The sequence below is a fragment of the Alexandromys fortis genome, unplaced genomic scaffold, assembly GCF_014885135.2.
Source record: "Alexandromys fortis isolate MF-2015 unplaced genomic scaffold, M_Fortis_MF-2015_v1.1 scaffold_215, whole genome shotgun sequence".
NCBI lineage: Eukaryota > Metazoa > Chordata > Mammalia > Rodentia > Cricetidae > Alexandromys > Alexandromys fortis.
The window spans coordinates 1,917,304-1,940,493 of record NW_026068086.1 but is presented as its reverse complement, the minus strand read 5'-3'; the positions used below and the strand labels follow the sequence as shown (position 1 = coordinate 1,940,493).

The following is a 23,190-nucleotide window of genomic DNA, read 5'->3' as shown; positions in this document are numbered from 1 at the left end:
CATGGTTGATTGCCTAAAGTCATGCAATAATTCCTATAAATCTTTATGTTTAGTCTTCTCATCAAGTATCTTAATTCCATATGTTCTATAAATTTTGATGTATCTGTAGTTTATGTATAATATAAATAGATAACAAGTTCTAAACTAGGTGTTTTTGAGCAAATATTTCCCATTTTTATTTTATCACTTATTCTATGACAATGTACACATAAGACTAATGATAATTCATTTTTAAAACAGTGATTTTGAACGCTTCTCTCATCAACAACATTTTAGGTGATTGCATTATTTTGTGACCAAAGAAACTTCTTACCTCTGCTAGAGACTGGGAAATTGATGTTCAGAGTTGTTATGTTATGTTCAGAAGGTCACTCAACCAAATTAGAATCTGGCTCTTCTCTATCCATTAAACTATAGAGTTTAAACTTTGAGGACATAATTATCTTTGCATTTGTGCAAAATATAATTTTAAAAACATTAAAAAAATAAAATTAATTAAAAGTCATTATATAGCTTTATCACTAACTCGGAGGTAATGAACAATTGAGTCTTTAATAGTAAACTTATTTGTTTTCCCAATATATTGTTTTCCAAAAATTTTAATATTAAATGATCATGGAGATAGTTAAGTAATAAATTAGAGCTGCTGTAAATAACACTGTGCATGGCTTCCTTGTTTTCTGTTGTGCCTATACAAACCCTGCTTTTGTATAACTTCCATATTTAAAATGTTTACATTAAATTATAATTCCTCAATGATTTTGAAATTATCCCGTAGGTAATTTTACAGAAAATCAGTACACTCTATTTGTCTTTATTTCCAACAACTGTCCTCACTAATGTCATTTAAAAATATTTATGTCCTACTGTTTTATGCTGGTATTTTAGTAAGGAACCATACATAGTCTATCAAATATTGAAATTGTGGATTTTATTAAGCACCATTTAGCCTGTTTGATGTTACAAATTCCATATTAGGAATTTAAATCATTGATCTTGTGCCACATAAAAGCATTGAAGAAAATCCAACTTAGTTCCACTCAGCAAATAGCTTCTGAGGACCCATTATTTCATATGTACTACATTGCTAGTAGTACATTGAAATTTAAAAACAAAACAACTTGGTACCCAAAGTTGTTGGGTGGTGCAGCGATAAGTCAAGAGAGTGGTAACCTGAAATAATGCAAGTAAGTTGTAAATAAAATAAAGAATAAGATGATGAGAAAAATGTCTAAGTATTTGAGAAATCACTGATAAATTTACATTAATCCATGGACTAAGAAAGAACTGGCATCAGAAGCTAAAAGGTAATATAAACCAAATAATAATGAAAACAGTTTATTGAAATTTGTTACAAGAATTAAAACAAAGTTGGCTGCCTATAGCTGTCCTATATTTTGCCATTAAAATTATAAATTTATTTATCTTTGTGCTTTAAGAAATTAGCAAAACAACTAGCTAAAATCATTAAATAGGCTAGGAATATAAATAACATGAAATATAGAAATATGAAATGAAATTTAAGCAAAAATGCATTAAACACATGGTGATTATTTCAAAGTTGAGTAAAACCAGTAACATTTTAGTTATGCAGTTTTAGATGATAACAAAAGAAATCAATCTTATAATAAATGAAAGGTGATAGGACATTAACATGGTCATAAGGATACTTGAGCAATGTAACATTAAGTTTGATGGATGAAGAAATTCTTTGAAATGCTTATTGCTAAGACAAGAGAAACTGATAAAATACACAAACCATAAATATTCTTAAATTTATTAAATAAATTAAGATGTAAGCCCTTTTATTGAAGAAAACTCCAGATCCAGCTGGCCTCTCTGGTCAAATTTACCAAATGTTTAAGAAAGAGATACAATTACAATATTTCTTTAGGAAGAAAGACAAAAGAACCTCCCAGCTTCCTGGGCAATATTGTGTCAAAACAAGTAGAAAATATTCCCATTTTGTATAAAGAGAGTAGCATACCATAATTTTGTTATTGAAATTTCCTAGAAAAAATATATTAGCACACATAATCCAACTATGTATGTATAGATAGAACATGTGCAGGTTCAGTTTATCCTGGGAGTGACAGATCATTCAAACACTTAAAAGACAATTAATGTAGTTGAACTGTATTAAAAGAAGAAACCACATAGTCATCTTAATAAAAGCATTTGATTAAATTTAACAGTCCTTTCTAATGAAATAAAAAACCCAAACATTTTACTTAATAAGAACATTATCTGAATTTAATTTTAAAAAAATATAAAGTGGCTGGGCGGCGGTGGCACACGCCTTTAATCCCAGCACTCGGGAGGCAAAGGCAGGCGGATCTCTGTGAGTTCGAGACCAGCCTGGTCTACAGAGCTAGTTCCAGGACAGGCTCCAAAGCCACAGAGAAACCCTGTCTCAAAAAACAAAATATATATAATATTAGGAAATACCCCATAATATTGAAAAGAATGAACAATTTCCCCCACAATTTGGACAAAGAGAAGCATTTCCACTTTTCCTGTTTTTGTCTGAATTTGAATTGTAGTTCACTAAAAGAACAGATAGATAGATATAAATATAGATGTATTCTGGATAATCTCATGAGTAAATTCAATAAAACCAAATAAAAGATACAAGGATTGGAAAAGAAGGAATATCATCTATATAAGTACACAGAAAATTCTAAAACATAAAAACCCTAAAATAATAATGAAATGAAAAAACCCCATGCTTTAAAACAGTAAAATATCTAAATTTGCAAAAGTATTTCCATTTATAATATACACAAAATATCAGGAAACACACTGGAAAAATTCACACAGGATTTGCTCGATGGGTACAATAAAAAATAATGCAATAACCCTGAAATAAATTAAATTAGATAAATAAAACATAACTGTGTTGATAGCTTTAATCACTTAGAACTTCTGGTGACTCACATAGAACTATAAATTCAATATTTTTGTGAATACCTATAAGTAGAATTTAAATTTCATATGAAAATGAAAACAAAAACACATGATAGAATAAATTTCATAAAGGAAAAAAATACTTTATTTAAGTACAATAAGCCATGATGTGGGATTCCCCTCCGTATGCCGTGAATACCATTGGTTAGTAAAGAAACTGTCTTAGGCCTGCACAGGGCAGAATATAGGTAGGTGAGAAAGATAGCTGAATGCTGGGGAAAAGAAGGCAGAGTCAAGGAGAAGCCATGGAGCTGCAGCCAGAGACAAACATGCCAAAATTTGCCAGTAAGCCACAGCTATGTGGCAATACACAGATTAATGGAGATGGGTTAATTTCAGATAAAGGAGTTAGCCAGAAATAAGCTTAAACCATTGACTAAACAGTACTGAAAATAATATAGTTTCTGTGTGGTTATTTCAGGTCTGAGCAGCCAGGAACAAACAAGTGGCTCGCTAACAACAAAATGGTGTACCAATGTGGTCGACTAAATCCTCGTAAAACCTGAGAAAGCTATAAAAGGAATTCCAGACACACACACACAAAAACAAAGTTAAGCACTTTTCTCAGGTGGGCTCTGTTTGCTAGAAGCAAACAGAGGCACAATTCTTTTAAGAGAAGATTTCAGCCATAGCAGCAAAAATCACACGGTTTCAAAACAGTGGCTTCCTAGTTCACCAGCAAAAATGGCTCTGAGTCTTTCAGGAGAGCAAGCATTTAAATGGATTTTGTGGGCAGTGTGCTGCAAGTTACTTGGTGGCAGCATGGCACACTGGTTATCAGAGTTGAGGTGGTGAAGATGGCTCACACCTGGCAGTCTCAGAGGCAGTGAGTGAACAGACTTCCATTTTGGACTGGGTGGAGAAAGCAGGCAGGGCCATATTTGCCCTAGTAACACTGTCACTTAGGATTTTAAGAAATGCCTAGCATTTTAAGAAGCTGTCCTGGTCAGAAAAGGATTAAAGATACTTAATAAGGACAGATTCAGACATAAAAGACATCTAAATGAGACACACTGTGTTTATAAAATGTATGTAGGCTTGGGAGAGAGAAGAAAAAGAGTAAAGAGAGAGTAAATGCAATAAAACGAGTACAGACAGTCATAAATTGAAGGAGGAAAGATGATAAAATAAATATTAAACTCGTAGAAAAAGTAATAGAGTAAGAAAAATAAGCCATGTAAAGATGGAATATACACAGAGAATAAGGACTATGTATGTTATTGTGTTTTCTTTGAATTTTTGACTGGTAAAGAGCTACATTATGAGAGACATTTAATTGTATGAACTCCTAAGTGCAACATAAAGGTATCTTGAATTCAAAATTTGGGTCTAAGGATATGTTGCTTTGGAAAAGAGGTTCTATTTTTGTTTCCACAGAAGATGAGAACATATGGGTCTGTTCCAGACTAATGTGGTTTGATGCACCAAGAACCCAGCAAGGTCACCATGAACTTCTCCCCCCCAAAAAAAAATACTTCACCCAACAAAAAGCAGGAAGCAGACTGGAGAAAACTACACCCCAAATATTGCTTATATATGTTTGTTTACAGTTAAAGGAGGATATGTTATAGATATGAAAAATTTGCATTGGTATGGATCTCAGTTTATTGTTAACAGATTTAAGATCAATCTGGTTGTATGTCCATTTCTGCTCTTGATTAAGTTATTGTGTTTGTACAGCTCATTTTAAAATGTAATGTATAATTAAGAAATATAGGTTAATAGATAATCATAAATAATAGTCAAGCTTGTAATTATGTTGGTTAGGTTTTCTAGACGTACAGAGATGTATTTCAGATGAATAGATATTCTTCAGATCTGTCAAAGACTACAGAATATGGCATTTGATATTGTCTTTTAGAACTTAGGACATTTCATGACAATGATACACATCTGCTCCTGGCAGCACCGATTACTTCAAGAGGAAGATGGGCATCAAAGAGGCTCCTTACGGAGTTTGTCAGCCATTTGGTCAAGAAACTGCTCTTTCCTGAACTTGATGCTGTACTATATGAACTGGACATGCAGGACCCACAGAGAAATGACTGCTGAAGTTGCCTAAAGGTGAGATGGATGATCCTTCAGGCTTCCTGCTTCATGAAAGACTCTGCTAGACATTCTCCAGAACACAGAAAAATGTGACTGCAAATATAGGTAGAACTCTCTTTGAAATTTCCTGCATTTTGGGGAAAGTCTACTTCGCAGACCAGTTGGATGTATTAGTTATCTACAGAAAAGTTTGTCTAATACATACAAAATATATACTCTTCTGCTCATCCTATAGAAAATTTTTCTATCATAGAACATATTATAGGCCATAAAGCAAGTCTAGAGAGAACTGAAATAATTCATTGTATCTTGTGAGACAATAAAGGAATCAAACTAGAAACCCCAGCAAGAGAAAACACAGAAACAACACACATGTTTAAAGATTGAACAATACACTTGAGAAAGAGCAGCAGATCATAACACAAATCAAGGAAGAAAATTTAAAACTACTAGAACGCAATGAAAATGACAACACAATTTATCAGAACTCTGGGATATAGAGAAGACAGCTGTTAGCAGGAAATGTAAATTTATAGCTGCCTGCACTAGAAAAACAAATCAAGGAGATTGCTTTTTTTTTTAAAAAAAAAAGAGGTTATTAAAGGCAAAAAATGAAATGCAATTCCTTAAGCATGCTATGGATGCTACTATGGGATGGAGAGGAGGCCCCCCAAAAAATGCTGGTAGAAAGAAAAGGTAAGGCATTATTTAAAATGACCTGAGTCAGAAGTGTTGAGTAAATCACCAGGACTCTATCTTTACAAGAATTAAAATTGGATAATACTTCCCAAATGTTCCTCATCTTCTGGGAATAATAAACTTAAATAGTATTATTTCATGAAAATATACTACCCAGATCAGAGCAAGTATTCGATTTCCATTAATTTCCATGTATTTAGCTTTCAAGTTTGAAATGTGTTGGCCATGTAGTCCAATACGTGAACATGCAAATTTTTAATTTAAACAAGTATTTCTCAGGCAAGAATTTAAAGCCTCTAAACCAAGAGCAGCGGCTGCTTCCAGTTCCACCTTTCTTGACATACATGTTTGCAGTATCTCTACTGTTTCTAGAAAGGCTGCAATGTGTACTTTTTGGTGAATGTTTATAAAATTTTATTTTGTGATCATTTGTTCTATTAAAATTAATAAACCCACCCACCCCAAAAGCTCTGTGAGCTATCAATTAGCATATGGCTGTAATTGCTACTAACTGGGAATCTCTGGATATAAAGTTCAAAGACTGATTTGGCAACTTAGTGAGACCACACACACACACACACACACACACACACACACACACACGCACACACACACACACGATGGAGAGAGAGAGAGAGAGAGAATTGGAAGCTGAAGACACAGGAGAGAGGGAGGGAAGAAGAGAGAGAAAAAGAAGGAGGGAGGGAGGGAGGAAGGGAGGGTAGGAGGGATGTGATGGTTAATATATACAAAATTAAGATTGGGGAACTGGAAGTTATAGGAAGCCTTTTCCTTTCTCCAAGTCAATAAACTTTACTTTCTTATTTTACCCTTTCATTTCCTTCCTTTTGTTCCACATCAAAAAAAATTTTAATTAAAAAAAAAAAAGATCAGTTAAATTTTTTAAAAAACGCTTCTTTCTCTTACCAGCAGAGAGCGCTGCTGCTGTATGTAACACCAAAGACTCACACGACCCGCGTTATAACTGCCTTGAGCGCGGCAGCTAAGTTTGTCTCTTCCACGCACCCGTCCCGCCCAGCCGACAAGCCGCTGAGCAACAGAAGAGTGGGTGGGATTTGCTCCGCTCGGAGGCGGAAGCGGAAGTGTTTGCGGCCGGCTAGTAGGAAGTGGCGCTTCCGGGAGTGGAGATGGCCGCGCTGGCCCCGCTGCCGCCGTTGCCCGCGCAGTTTAAGAGCATACAGCATCATCTGAGAACGGCTCAGGAGCATGACAAGCGGGACCCCGTGGTGGCCTACTACTGTGAGTCCCTCCGTGGCGCCGCGCTCCGTTCTCGAGGCCCGCCCGTCCCGCCCCGCACCCTACTTGAGACCTGAGCCTGACCTCTGGCCCGCCCCGGGAAGCCCCACGCACCTTAGCGTCCCCGGGCTCTCCTGTCCGAGTGCCTCGGGACTGCGTACACCAGCCCTTCAGTAGTCTGCCCACTCTCCCTGCTTTCTGTGTCTTCACGAAAGCTGCCCGGGCAGCCGAGCCGTTGAGACGCGGTGGGACGCCGATAGGTGTCCCAGAGATGGGCGGGAAGGTAAACTCATAGGAACCAGAACAAAAAGTGCCGGTTGATTCTGACAGCGTTGGGGTTTACAAAAGGCCCAGCGGAGTGTGTCTGCTACTGGAAACTTGAATTGACCTGGTCTTGACGTCTGTTTTCCATACGCTGCTTTCCCACCATTAAGATTTTTCAGTCGTCCTTTTGTGGTCCTGAAAGTTGAGCAGTTTAATAACAAAGTTTCCCAGTTTAGAGTTGGTGATGTAGGTAGTGCTAGTAGTACACTATATTTTGAATTTTAGGTTCACATCTTTGTTGCGAGAAATGACTGTACTACTCTGAGCCTCTAAAGAACGTTCAGAATAGAGAAACTCAATATGAGTTTCAGTGTCCTTTCTTGTGCACATTGTTAGGAAAAATCTGGATCCGGTCATCCCTTCCCATCTCTACATGTATGCATTTTCTCAAATGTGCATGGATATTGGTGTCGTCTTCCCCCACCCCCCAGCCCCATAGTTACCAAATTCCTCGTGATTTGAGATCTGAATTGTCATCTCTTCTGCAAGTCATAGATGACTATACTTCATCTGGAGTATTATTTTCACCATGCTTGCTCTTTTAACTTCCTCAACCAAGGCTTAATCATCATTCATGCAGCATGTAATTATTGAGTCTTTTTACCTGGTGCCAGGTGTTCCTAGGTACTGCAAAAAAACGTTCATGGAACTAATGAGAGTAGGTTGCTTAAAGAGTACTCAGGAAAGGGAATACAAGTCCCAGACTAGTGGAGAGGGGATTTCATTTTTCTTTGTTCAGGGGGTCCTTCACTGAGCTGACAGTTGAAGCCAGTACTTCATGGACATTTGGGGAAGAATATAGCTCTAGACAGAATAAAAGTCTGAAGACTCAGAGGCAAGTTTAAAAGAAGGGCTAGAGCCAGAGAGAGGCTGGTTTCTGAACAAAGAAGCAATGTCTCTGAACTGGGAAACAGGGCCCTTTGTTCCCCTCTAAGCCAATCCATGGCACCTGTCACTATGCACCTCTGTGACTACCTAGGATTGATTCCTTCCTGTATCATTGTGCTCGTTCTTGCCCTTTGTTCTAACCTTGTTTCCGATATTCTTTGTTTAAACATAAAAAAAATAAAAAATAATAATAAATAGAAAACAAGACCTAAGAGGATGTTTCCCATCTAGCCCCCTAAAATTGAGCCTTATCACTCCACCTTTTAGGTAAACTTGAAATGAGAGTCCACTCTTGTCCTCACCCCTTCCTGGTAGGGACCTTTTAGCCTGCTACTGTCTGATTTTCATGACTGTTTCTGTTTCTGTGGAATCCCTCTCCCTAGAGTCTTGAGTGGGCATTTCTATGACAAAGTCCATTTGACTGTAGTACAGTTTTTGTTATAGGACCCGTGTATGAGATAATGCATGATGTCCATACAGCGTTTAAGGAATGATAGGAACATACTAATGTGCTCACATTTGGTGTTATTAGAGCGTTTCATTTTTGCTAATTTCATGGCTGTGGATGCCATGTCTTTGAAGTGATATTTGCAATTCTCTGAGTTTTAATGAGGGTCAACATCTATTCATATGCTAATTATGCATGTGGTTTCCTTTTGAACTGCCTTTTTGTTGTTTGCCCATGATGCTTCTATTGAACTGTCCTTTCTTAATAATACATATTAATCCTTTGTTGCATGTGTTGCAGGTATATTCTCCAGTGCATGGCCTGGTTTTTCTTCTGGAAGTTCTTTTTCCAAAATGCTTAATATAAATTGTCTATCAGTTTCTAGGGTATATTCTAGTTTTCTAGGCCTTGATTTCTTCTGTGTGCTCACTTGGGATTTGGTTTCTTAAGACAGTAAATGGATTTTTATCAATTATAAAAAATTGCATTGTTGATGCTTCTTTGTTAAGCTGTTGTGAAGTATTACATATATGGTATCCTTTTCCTTTTAATTCTCTTCTTTCATTTATCATCTGTGTTATTTTGTGTAACTCCTTAAGACCTGTCTTAACCTCCACATATTCTGTTGCTTAACACATCTATTGAGTTAAGTTCAACTTTTATTTTTTTATTTCAGGATTTTGTTTGTTTTCAAATCTGCCTTGCCATTTTTGGTAGTTTCTTATTACTGAGTTTATCTTTGGACCTTTTAAATTAGATTTGTTGCCCCCCACATACTCTGTATGCTTTAAAATCCAAAAGCTTTTTATATCAACATGATGGCACAAGTAGAAAATTTCACACTGAGCAACATTGTTTCCTGCTTCAAGCTATTGAAACATATAAATTTATCTTCCAGGCTAGAGAGATGGCTGCTGGAGAGATGGCTCAGTGGGTGAGATGCTTGCTCTGCACACATGAGAGCTGAGCTCCTTCTGCTCTCCAGCATGGGCATAAGAGGGTCTGATCATGTGAGTCTGAGGAGGAGAGACAGGTGATGCCAGCAGCTTACTGCCAGGCAGCCTGGCCAGTGGGATGAACTGCACGTTCAATGAGAGATCTTGCCTCAGAAAATAAGGTGGAAAGCAACAGAGGAAAACAGCCAACCTTGATCCCTGCCTCTATACATGCCTGCACAGGGAAGCAGATAGAGGCACAGAAAATTCTCTGCTGTTGTTGCAGAATATAAAGTATTTATTAAGCAAAACTCTATGTCTTTACTTGGATCCCGTCCAAGGTACAGATACCATTGTAGTTAGGAGTTTCTAAGACTATGAAATCCAAACTATATCATGTGTGTTATACTTATTCCTGAGTAGTTCTGTGACTTCCCAAAATAAGTGAATCCTAGACCTAATAGGGACTTTCCTAGTCCTGTATGTTCAAGCTCCCTTAGCTCTATTACATTTCCAGCATGGCTGCTCTTTTGTTTCCTTTCGAAATCAGAAGTGAGCGCTGCAACACTGTCTAGATTATCTTTTGTCCCTCCTGGCAGTACGAAGATGTTTAGTGTCCTGTGCTTAAACTATTTAGCATAGTCACAGCAAAGCAGTTAATTCTCCACAGTGGAAAATCTGTCCTTTAAGAACCAGTCCCATAAGTTCATCTTGTTCTGTTGTTTGTGTTGGGTTGTTTTTTTTCAGATCCACTTACCTCTCTCCTTCCTGAATGCTGAGATCACATGCATCAAAACATTTATTTTTTTAAATTAAGCTTTTGTTCTTTTGAAACTGCTCTTGATCCATGAGGAGGTGTAAAAAATAATACAGAGAAAGCCTCTTGTCCCACAAAATGCCATGTGATGTCATGGCCAGAATATTGAGATTTGTACAGTCCACCAGTGTCTTCTCAGATTTCCAAGTCTTACATGCATTTATTCATGTGTTTACACACTTAGTTCAAAACAGTTTTGTCAGTGTAGATTCCTATGTTTACCATGACAGTCAAGACACAGCAGTCTAAGTATCCATTTCAGCGAGCATGGTTGGCCTGTGGACTGTAAGGCAATAGGATGTCCAAACAAGACATGTCTTGGAAATATGCTCGCTTTATTCAGACAAACTTTCTTTATATTGTCAAGCTAATATAAAAGATAATAGAAATCTCCCTAAGTGGTGAACAGTTGTTTTAGGAGATATGCTGCTGCAGGGTTCCAGTGGAGAACGCTCTCTTGCAAGAACTCTTCAGAAGCTTGCAGGCTCCACCCACATCCACCAAGACCTCCTTCAGCTGTGGCAGGCTGGGGGGGATGTCACTGATGAAGGTCCTGGAGGTCCTGGAGAGCATAGACCAACTGCTAGTCCTGGCAAATGGGCCCAACAACCACAGTGCTGGAATTTCAGTGGTCACTTTGGCTAGGGCCACATATGAGTCCCAAGCCCTCTTGCCAATGGACATCAACACAGAAGCTAGAGAAGCCATGTCTTAGGAGCAGTGTGATCCTGGAGTCCATTCCCAAAGTTCCAGTTCTTGTATCATTTAGCTGGCTGGTAGCCGTGTGTTCTCAGGGCTCACAGCTCAAGACTGATTCACTAGCACCTCAGCACCAATTTGGGGTCAGCGCATTAACATACCAGGGTCTGTCTTGTGCTAGGCCCCAGTCTGAAGTAGCCTGCCAGGAGCTTGCGTTTGAGGCCTAACTCTTACCAGAGCTGCCCGATAGCAAGCAGTCGTCATATTATTTCAGATTACATAAAATGGTTTCTGCGGCACACAAAAAGGCACATTACATTCCTCGTGGTGCCTTTTACAGCACCTACCTTACTTTCTACACCACCTTACCTATGTCTCCTAGCAGCCACTAGTCTGATTGATGTGGGAGGTGCCATCACTGGGCTGCTGGTCCTATATTCTATAAGAAGGCAGGCTGAACAAGCCTAAGGAGCAAGCCTGTAAGTAGCACTCCTTCATGGTCTCTACTTCAACCTCTGCTGCCAGGTTCCTGCCCTATTTTAGTTCCTGTCCTAACTACTTTTGATGATGACTAAGATAATCAGTAATAAGTGTTAGTTAAAATGAATACCCTGTTTTTAAAATGTGAAAATTAAGTTTAGTGTAGGTAAGTATACTAAAATCATCACCAACATGGCTAAGAGGTTTGGCACAAAGTTTTAGAAGGCATTTTGGGGAAAATGGAAATAAATATAATATATTACATATATATGCATATGTACATATATATAGTTTAGTGGTTCCAGTTTGGAGGAACTTGTGATTAGGAAATTTTCACAAATACTGAAACAGCTTTAATCAAAATTCCATGAAGTATTATGAGGTAGATCCTTTTCTTTTTTTCTTAAATCCAGAAAATGTGTTAGTCCTACAAACAACAGACACTATGTGAAATATTTTGGACACTGCTATCTGGTCTGGTAGGTAATGCTAAATGCAGGAAGATCTTTCTATTCTCAAGCTTGCTAAGCATCATGACATACATCTGTAACCTAATACTCAGATGACAGAAGCAAGAGGATCAAGAGTTCAAAACCAACCTGGGCTACATGAGAACTTGTCTCAGAAAAGAAGTAGTGTTAGGGAAATACCTCATAGTAGAGCACTTGCCTCGCATGTGTGGGGCCCAGATGCTACTCATTTTGCTATAAATAGAGATGTAAAAATTTAAAGCACAAACTGCGTGTGTATGCATGTAAATGTATCACATATGAACAAATAAATGCCATGAAAATGGTGTCTTTGCTGTTGTGGGATATTTGTACACTATGTGAAGATATATTGCTGTGGTGATGTAATAAAGAGCTGAACGGGCCATAGCTAGGCAGAAGAGATTAGGCAGGAATTCCAGCCAGAGAGGTCTCTGAGAAGAAGAAAGGTGGTTTCGCTAGTGAGACATAGGGAAGCAAGGAGGACATACAGTATGGAGACAAGGTAACGGGCCTTCGAGCAGAACATAGATTAAAAATATGGGTTAATTTAAGTTATAAGAGCTAGTTGAGCAAAAGCCTAAGCTGAAGACCAAGCTTTTATAATTAATAATGAGTCTCCATTATTACTCCCCCTTTTCTTCAGTAAAACCAGAAAATATTTGAGTCTCTACTAATGAAAAAATTTTGACACTGCCAGATTTGGTGCAATAGGCTGAACTGAGAAAGATCTCTATTTAAGTTCACTGTAACTAAAAGTGTAAACTTTCCTATTTGACTTTAAAGATTCCTCTAGGGGGTGGCATTGTAAAGCCATAGAATTTTAGTGACCATGGAAACACATTCTTGAGACTTTGTTTATGTGATCACGGAGAGATGAAATAGTTCCTCAGGAAGTTGTGAATATTCTGAGCTGTCTCGGTCAGATATGTATAATGTAATAGCACATGAAAGCAGAAATGTTTAATTGAATACCAAAAATGTTGGCTTTCTGTGCTAATGATGATAACGTACTGGAAATTAGCATTAAAGATTGTCTATTATTAATTTATTCTTAATCTCACAGAAAAATGGATTTTTAAGTTAGATAAACTTAAACCAATGGGAAGAATTTTGTTAATTTTATAGTTTCAGAAATTAAATGATATATTGGGACCATAGTTTTGTCTGAATTTTTTTTATTATTGTTAGGAGCCAACTCAGGATCCTGCACTGTGACATGAGAGGTTAACAGTAATGCACAGAATGCTCAATTCTTGCTGTATGCATTAGAATTTCATTGCTTTTGTTTGTGCACATATATGGACACCCATATTTTGTTTTATAAATGTGGTCATTTGAATGCTCTCCATTGTTTAAATAAAACTCTTCACTGGGGAAAAAAAAACTGTGAAGCTTGAATGGAGCCTGTACAACCAGATATCTCCCCTTACCTTTCTTTCATTTCCTTTTTTGTCATCCCAAGTAATTTAAGCCTCTTTGATCAAGTTTGCTTTTCATAAAAGTTACATTTGACTGCTCAGAAGTGAAAGCACACATCCACTTTTAATAGCACAGGATTATATATAATAGGTTTTCACAGATGTGTTGTTAAGTTCCTGCCTCTACTAACAATCTTCATTTAGCTGTTATGATTACTTTTGTTTTTCTACCCTGGGCCTTAACAAGTTTTTTGTTGTTGTTGTTTTGCTTTTATTCTTTTAGGAGTGGGTGCTTTTGTTTATTAAGACTCAGTTTATTGTTGTTTCTATTTGGAAACAATGCTGGAAATCATGGAAGGACGATTTTTGTTGTCAGGACTGTTGTAAGTGGTGGCAACACTTCCTCCCAGACACTGCATCAACAAATACAAAATCTTTGAGTAAATACTGGTGTTGGGAAGATGGCTCAGTCATAAAGCTCTACCATACAGACATGACCACCCAATTTTGATTCCCAACACATACATAAAAGCCAGACATGACAGCGTTCCTCTGTAATCCCAGCACTCAGAATGCGGCCACAGATGGATCTCTGGAGCTGGTAGGCTAGCCAGTCTAGCCAATCAGCAAGTTCCAGGTTGTTAGAAACCCTGGCTTTAAAACACATGTGGTGGTCAGTGAGGAAGACCCCCACCACATACACTCTCACATAAATTTTCCAAACACACTTTTCCTACTCCTTCTAGAAGCATACAGTATTGTTTTGTCACCTTTGAGAAACATTAGTCAAAATAATGTGCATTTATTTTAGACAGTTTGGAATACATAACAAAAGAATAAAGAACCATATGGCTTCCCACTTTAACTCATTACAGGTAACTTTTGCCTGAAGTAACTAAAATGTAAAGTTATGTGCAAATTCACACCTGCTGTCCTCTGTAACTTGCCTCCTGACTTTCTTAGCCTTCAGTTCTTTGAGGGAAAAATGCCTGACTATGCCAAGAATGATAATAATGATGATCCATGATTATATCAAGGATTCTTACCAGATTAAGATCGTATTTTATAATCAAATAGTCACTATGTGAAGAGAATATATAATACATTTTTACCTTGGTAGTTCAGTTGAGTAAAATGGGCATAAAGGAGACAATGGTAGTATAAAAGTGGCCAACATGAAGCTATTTTTATGATATGCTGAAAGCTAGTATAGATAAGTTCAAGTCATTTATGTTGGGCTGATATAATAGAATCTTAAATTACTGTGGAAATGATAGTTATATTTATTACAGAAAATACCCAGAGCATCCTGTAAAAAAGAAGTATGAAGAATTATATACTCTAGTATATATAATTTGTGGTTGCATATACATAGCACATATAAAATGCTGTGTATGTGCGTGCTGTGAGAGCTTGAGTGATAGAAGGTTAGGTGACTAGAGCCAGATTGTACCTAAGTGATATCCTAACCTGTTACTTGGTTACATGACTTGTTTGCTTCATTTTGTAAAATTTAGTTTATTTTTAATGATATATAAATAGTGGACTTTGTTGTGACACTTGCACATATAATGTACTTGATGACCCCATTACCTTTTTTACCCCTTCTTTCTCATCCCCTTTCTCTTTCACAGTAGTCTCCTTTCTTCTTTAATGTCATCTTTCTCATTTCCCCCTGCTTCAACAGATGAGAGAAAATACAGTATTTGCCTTTCACGGTTGACTTGCTTCACGGGCATGATGATAGCCAATTCTGTCCATTTTTCTGATATGGGAGGTCCTTCTGTCTTGGCCTGTTGATAGGACAAAACTTAAGTAGGTGGGCAAGATGGAACTGAATGCTGGGGGAAAGAAGGGCGGAGTCAGAGAGGGACGCTATTGATCCTCCGCCTGAGACAGATGCAGGGTTAGAATCTTTGATGGTAAATCACTACCACATGGCAATATACAAATTAATAGAAATGAGTTAAATTAATATGAGAGTTAGCGAATAGAGCTAATGGGCCAGGCATTCTTTTAATTAATATAGTTTTTGTGTGTATTTCAGTTCTGTGCAGTGAGGACAAACAAGCGGCCCCGGGGCCCTCCTCCTACATTTTTCTTCCAATAATATGACTTCATTCTTTGTGTATGGATAAAATTCCATTGTGTGTATGTGTGTGTGTGTGTGTGTGTGCACGCGTGTGTGTGTGAGAGAGAGAGAGACAGACAGACAGACATGGTATCTTCTTGTTGATGATACCTGTTAGTCTTACAACTTGCCTGTAGTGAGTAGTGTCTCAGTACACATGGATATACAGGTATCTCTACAATAAGCTGCCCTTGTTCCTTAAGAGTATACTTGAGAATGATGTAGGTAGATCACATGGTAATTCTGTTTTCTGAGGAAGGTCCATCCTGATTTTTATGGTGGATATACTAGTTTACATTCCCACTCAATGTTTGACTGTGCCACTCACAAATACCAGCATTTGTTGGTTTTAGGTTTAGCTATTCTGATTGATAGAAGATAAAAATCTCAGTGTAGTTTGGATTTACATTTCCATAATAACAAAAAATGTTGGCTTTTTTTCTGTATTCATTGGCTCTGGGTTGTTTTGAATAATGCACATTTGTTCATTTATTTCTTGGATTACTCTTTTGTATTTTAATTATCTGTATATCCTGAATATAACTTCCCTGGATATGTAATGGCAAAGATTTTCTCACGCTCTTCAGATTGTCTCTTTCTTGGTAATTGTTTGCTTTGCTGTATAGAATCTTCGTAATTTTATGTAATTACATTTGCCAATTCTTAATGTTATCTCTAAGCTGTTTTGGATCCTGTTCCAAAGTCTGTGCCTATACTTCTTTTTTTTTTTTTTTTTTTTGGATTTTCGAGACAGGTTTTCTCTGTAGCTTTGGTGCCTGTCCTGGAACTAGCTCTTGTAGACCAGTCTGGCCCCTAACTCACAGAGATCCACCTGCCGAGTGCTGGGATTGTGAAGTGTTTCCCCTGGGATTTCAAGTCTTTATTTAGGCACTTGTATCCATTTTCAGTTGATCTTTGAGGGACATAAGATCAGGATTGACACTTGTACACCTGACCATCCATCCAGTTCTCTCAGCATCATTTGTCTAAGAGTCTGTTTTTTTTTTTGTTTGTTTTTTTGTTTTGACATGGTTTTAGCATCTTTGAGAATCAGATGGCAGGAAGTATGCACTTTATTAGTAAGTTTGAAACAAAAGCAGCATCCGCTTCACAATATTTTGTGGTAAATTAATTTGATTTGACCACTTTTAAATGATTATGAGGGTTCGTGACTCTTGATAAATTTTAATTTAATGTTATTTTTAAGTAATTATTACTCCAATTCACTGGAGTCTTGAAGACAGAATATATTCTTAAGTCTTATATTTTTTCTTAGATGGCAGCTTTGTCCTTTTAATTGGAGTAAATTATGTGTTTAATGTAATTATTAATGTGCTTGAATATAAGCCTACTTTTTATTATATTTTTTATTTATTTTGCATCTGAATCAGTTTCCCTACCCTCCTTTTCATGCCCCCCTCCCCTACCTCTCCTCTGCCTTCCTCCGTCTGCCACTCCTCTGTTTCTTTTCAAAAAGGGACAAGCCTCCCATGGGTCTCAACAAAGCATGCCATGTCAAGTGGAGACAAAACTAAGCACCTCCCTTTGTATTCAGTCTGGGTGAGGCAACTAGTATGGGGAATAGGTTCCCAAAACCCAACTCAAGCATTAGTGACAGGCCCTGATCCCACTGCTAGGAGTCCTGCAGATAGACCAAGCTGTACAATTCTCCTTCATATGTAAAGGGTCTATGTTGGTCCTATCCAGGAATCATAGCTGTTGGTTCAGAGTCTGTGAGCGCCTGTGAGCCCAGGTTCATTATTTCTATGGGTTCCCTTGTGATGACCTTGAACACCCTACCTCTTCCTCCATCTCTTCAACAGGATTTCCCAGAGTTTGACCCAGGGCTTGGCTGTGGATCTCTGCATCTGCTTCTCCCAGTTACTGGATGAAGGTTCTCTAATGACAATTAGGGTAGTCACCAATCTGATTGCAGGAGAAGGCTAGTTCAGACACCCTCTGCATTATTGCTAGGAGTCTTAGCTGGGGTCATCCTTCCAGGATTCCTGGAAGTTTTCCTGGCATCATGTTTTTCCCTTACCCTGGAAATGCCTCCTCCCCCCATCAAGACACCTCTTTCATTACTCTGTCACTATGTCCTACCCCCAGTCTGCCCAACTGGATGGATGCCTTCATTCTCCCTACCCCTACCATCCCACACCCAGTTTACCCAGGATCTCTTCTATTTCCCCTTCCCAGGGAAATCCTTTCATTTCTCTTGGGTATTCTTGCTATCATTTTTGTATTTGCTTTTTCTGGTTTTTGTTTCCTTTTCTGTCTCTTTGGTACATAATTGGGGGGGGGGGCATTGAGTGATTTTACCTGCCAAGGGCAGAAGAAGGCATTGAATGACTTGAAATGGAAATTACAGAGTTTTGATCTTCCATGTAGGCGCTGGGACTAGAACCTAGATACTCTCAACAGCTGGAGTGCTCTTAACCACTAAGCCATTTCACTAGAGCCTGCAAGAATTTGTTTTTGTTTGTTTGTTTGTTTAAAGATTCTATCATTCTTCCAATGATTCCAATGTGAGATTAATAGATTTCTATTTATTAGTGATTATTGTAAAGTTTGCATTAAGGCATCAGAATCTGCTGTCATATGATATAAAACTTTACCCATGAAGGATGTATTGTTTTTCCATGTCTTTTGCCTATAGTTGGCATGTATGTGTTCATACATATCTCATATTTTCTGTAGTACATTTTTACTTTTTAACCATTCTGTTTTAATTTTATTAAGAAACTAATCTCTCATATATTTGACTATATAAATATCATCTTCATCATTTTCCTTCCTTTGTAGCCTCAGCTTTAAATCTGGTGGTATTGTCTTTTCTCTCCCGGAACTATGTCATTTCTTAACTCAGTTTGATGCTGACATTATCTCAACCTCTGCTGTGAGGACATGCGCTTTCATCTCAGGCTTTCTTTTTGAAGGATGCATTTGTGCCTGCTGTACATTGGATATGACAGTTTGTTTTTTTCTTCACCCCGTTTTTGACACCTTTCTGGCTGGCTCCCTTGATTTGGGAATCTAGTCACATGTAAGCTAAACTTGACATTTTCCTGGACCTCCAGAGGCTGGTTTTAAGTTGTTTGTTTTTCTTCTTTTCTTAAGATTGGTTTTCCCTAGTTTTATTTTGGGTGGTTTCTCTTGCTATTTCTAAGGCTCACTAACCATTTTTTCTTTTTATGTTTATACTGTACTATTACTAATCATATCAAGTGAATTTTTCACTTTGGATAATTATTTCTAGACATTACATTTGAGGCTCTTTGTGTACATTTCTTTTTACTTACTTTTATGTAAATACTTTCATATTTTTCTTCTAGTATTTGGCTGTCATCTGATATTTACATCATTTTATCATTGATTGATCTGCTTGAATTGTTGGCTTATTGCTTTATGCATCACATTTTCACACCAACACGGTTAGTAATTTTTGCTTGGACATAGAACACTTTGGAAAATTTTATCTGGCCAATATTCAAGGTATTAGTGGTTCAGTGGATCTCTTTGTGCTTTGTTCCTTTGCTTGTTTCTAGCATTATTTGTCGCCATTATTGTTTATATTTCTTTTGGGAAGAACGGATAAAATGGGCTTTGGAGAGTATTCATAAAAGAGGCTTTCTCTAGGAACAGGTTGGTCTAACTGCTAAAGTATGGTTTTGGAGTCTACTGAATATCCTGGATAAATAGCCAAGACTCTTCATGTTCTAGTTGAAACATAATTGGGTTTTGTTTTTTTGTTTGTTTGTTTGGTTTTTTTGTTTGTTTGTTTTGTTTTGTTTTTGAGACAGGGTTTCTCTGTAGCTTTTGGAGCCTGTCTGGAACTAGCTCTTGTAGGCGAGGCTGGCCTTGAACTCACAGAGATCCACCTGTCTCTGCCTCTTGAATGCTGGGATTAAAGGCATGCACCACCACTGCACCACCACTGCACTACTGCCTGGCCATAAGTGTATTCTAACACAGTATGTATGCTTGGTAAGGGGTAGACACATAGGCTGTGTGCATTCTTTGGCCTTGTGAAGTTTCCCCATGCACATACCCTTACTGGTATTTGACTAAGATTAGCTATGTTTGGCCATGCAGATCAGTGGCCTACTTTCTCTTAGCTTCCTCCTGGCCAGTACCCTTCACCTTATAACTCATTCTTTCTGAAGCTAGATAACTAATAAAAATAAGTAAATAAATAAGAATTAAAGACAAACTTAATAAAATAAGTAAATAAATAAGAATTAAAGACAAACTTAATTTTTATTTCCCCAATTCAACCAGAGGACATATTGTCCTGGCTTGGAGTTGTTGTCTTTCCCCTGAGTTGAGAGTGTGTCTCCATGCAGAATGCTGGTCTGGTTTAACTGTTCCATGCTTGTAGCTTTTCTCTAGATAACATTGCTTCATGTATTTTGTTCAGGGATTTTTTTTTTTTCCTAGGCTGCTTAGGTAAGCCTTGACATCTCCCAGTTTCACAGGCCAGCCTTGGACCTGACAATCGTCTACCTCAGCCTTAAAAGTATCATAGAGTACAGTCCTGCTCCTGCTGGACCAGCTTATGGGATCATGTTAATAATCAAATGTCATGTAGTGCCTGCGGTGTGTCAACACAACGCTAGTATCCAGCATGGAAGTGTGAATATTGGCTGATTTGTAGATATTAAAAACCTAGATATATTAATTTATAGGTCAATTTTCATTTCATCTTTTAGGAGGAGTTAAGAGTAACTTTTTCTTAAAAGTAATTGTAGCTTACAAGGGCTCCAAAATGCTTGTCTGATGAAGGAAGAATGCGTACCCTTTAGTAGACATTCATTTATTCTGTCTTCTTGTTCTTTGTTTTGTTTTGATTTGTGGTCAAAGTGTATGTGTATTGGCAGGGGAGGAGATTGTTACTGTTGTTTTACTTTGGAAAGTAGTACAATTATACCTGCTATAAGAACTGCAGTGTAATTCAATGTTCGATTCAGAAGTTGCTTCACAAAGGATAATACTGATGATATAGCAGGTATTTATAACAAACTTAATATAGTGTAGTATTTTCAGCTCTATCTTTTGAAATAAGTTTTGTTTTTAAACATTAATGTATATCATAGTATTTAATGTCATGTTCTTTTGATGTAATAAAACCTTATTCTTCTCTGGTGTGTACGTCTGTGTGTGTCTGTGTATATCTGTGTGTAAAATTTTGTATTTACATGTTAAACCTTTTTACACTTCTCTTGGATAAGCAAGACCTGTTAGAACATTTATTTTCAGAGTCTGTGGACCTTTGAATAATGCATACCTTCATGATTAGTGAATGTTTGTCTCCCGAATGCCTTACATTAAATTAAAGTTGGTTTGGAAAGTACTTAATCCTTTTGCAAACATACCTCATTACTCATCATCAAATAATATTTATTCATGAAAACAAACAAAAAGAGACCATAAATTTGAAAAAGAGCTGGGATGGAGGTGCACATGGAAGTGGGAAAATGGTGTAATTATATTATAATCTCAAGAAACTAAAATCTATCCATCCCATTCCTAAAAGATGAAATATTTTCTTGTTGGCAACTTTAGCTACACATGCATTTCTTCTACCTGTGTTACATATTAATGTTCATATTTCTGTCTCAACAATGAATTGCTTGTGTCAAATAGCTCTTCATGAAACTGATCCTTTTTTCCCTTCCACATGGCTGCAGATATTTTTTAATTTTCATAAAGAGTTTAAAGGTCTTATTTTTATTAGTATTAAAGAATGTATCTTCTATTACACTTTCCAAACTTCAAATTGTAAGCCACATAAGTGTTATTTTATCACCTGCTGTGCCCAAGCCTGAATCTACTGCTGTTTCAGCCATCAACTGTAGCTCCTCAGTTATTGGCTAACTTCTCAGGCAGTAGCTGGTCAGGACTTCTAAATCCCTCTAGACCTACCTCCTGCTGCCACCACCAAATATAGTTTTTAACTAAATCTCTATCACTCTATTCACCAGTACAGTCAGAGGCTGGGGTGAAAACCTGCTAGCTCAGAGAGGTTGAGGAGCAACTAGCTGACCTTCCCTCTTCATTGGTGTCTCAGAGTTTCTTCCACCTTTAAACCAAAAAGGACCACCACACTCAAAGACCCTCCCTACTACTTTCTGTACATCTCTCTGTTTTCCAACATCCCTCTGACTCTCTATGATTACTTTCTGTCAACTAGTTGCTGGTTCCACCTCCTGATCCAAGATTGATTGTTTACTTAATGCAAAAATGCACACTCAGAGTTCACAGTGTGATCATATATCTTACAACACTTATAACTAGTACAAAAGTGTCAATTCAGAATTTGAGAGGATCTAATTGTTAAGTTAAGGATCTTACTATATAACAATGTCTTTACAGTGCAGAGTAATATAGATAGATACACACACACAAATGAAGGGGGCGCAGTTTAGGTCATGTCCATAAATATTATTACACTGTGTTTCTAGTGTTCCTAAAGAATAAGAATCTGGATGATAGTGGTGAAGTATAAACTGTTATTTTTCCTTCAGAGGAATAGATAAACATTTCTCTCTATGTATTGTATCTTTCCTTCAGAGGAAATGGATACACATTTTTCTATATATTGTAAATAACAGAAGCTAAATAAGGTCCTTAAATCTTTCACATGACAATAAATCATGTATGGTAGCAAGAAAGTGCTGGCTTAATTTTCATTCGTTTCCCTGGGGCTTTTATAGAAGACAAGGTAAGTCTAGGAATCAGCGTCACTCCTTCTCTACCTGGGCTCTAACTGTGTCAGATAGTCACTTGTTCTCCAAGTTGGTCTAAATCGCTAACTGTTGTCCTTGAATGGTGACCCAAGGTAATGTCCGCTGTCCATACTGTGAGAGAAGATTAGAAAAGGCACACAGAAGTGAAAAATCTTGCCACACATTATCATCTTTTTTTTTATAAATTTTTTTAAAGATTTATTTATTTATTGTGTAAACAGTGTTCTATCTGCCTGAAGGCCAGAGAGGGCACCAGATCTCATTACAGATGGCTGTGAGCCATCATGTGGTTGCTGGGAATTGAACTCAGGACCTCTGGAAGAGCAGCCAGTGCTCTTAACCTGAGCCATCTCTCCAGCCCCCCCCCCCACATTATCATCTTATACTGACCAATGTCTCCATAGTGATCAGTTAGTTAATGTGTGCTAATTTTTGTGTGTATTTGTAGAAGTCCATGTTTTAAAGAGATTAAAATGTGTTTAAAATAAAGCTTGGCATTTGGGGAAAGTACATTTTAAGTTTATTTGAGATTAACAGTCATGACAGTTTGCCAGCAGTCTGTGCTGCTTTCATACAAATATAGAGAAAAGGGGTAGTTAAATATATTTGAGTATGTTTTTGCCAGGGAGCTATAATAAAAAGATTTACAGGTAGAAGTATAGTCACATAGGATGTTCACATAGAAAAGTATATTGTAGACAGATATCTGAGTTACTGTTCTATTTCTATGAAAAGACACCATGACCAAATAACTTATTTTTAAAAAAAAAAAAAAAGCATTTAATTAGGAGCTTACTTAACATTTTCAGAGGGAGAATCTGTGACTATCGTAGTGGTG

General features: G+C 37.3%; 1 protein-coding gene across 2 annotated transcripts in view; it reads left to right on the top strand.

Moving 5' to 3' along the window:
* The first annotated feature begins 6,809 nt into the window (after positions 1-6,809).
* Vta1 (vesicle trafficking 1) overlaps positions 6,810-23,190 on the top strand; it is a 50,355-nt gene continuing 33,974 nt past the window's right edge. Inside the window, exon 1 of one of the 2 annotated variants that reach the window (XM_050122234.1) lies at positions 6,810-6,975. In XM_050122234.1, coding sequence (XP_049978191.1) covers positions 6,864-6,975 — 112 coding nt within the window. In that variant the 5' untranslated portion in view covers positions 6,810-6,863. The remainder of the gene's footprint in view (positions 6,976-23,190) is intronic. The other variant, XM_050122236.1, reaches the window with a different exon arrangement.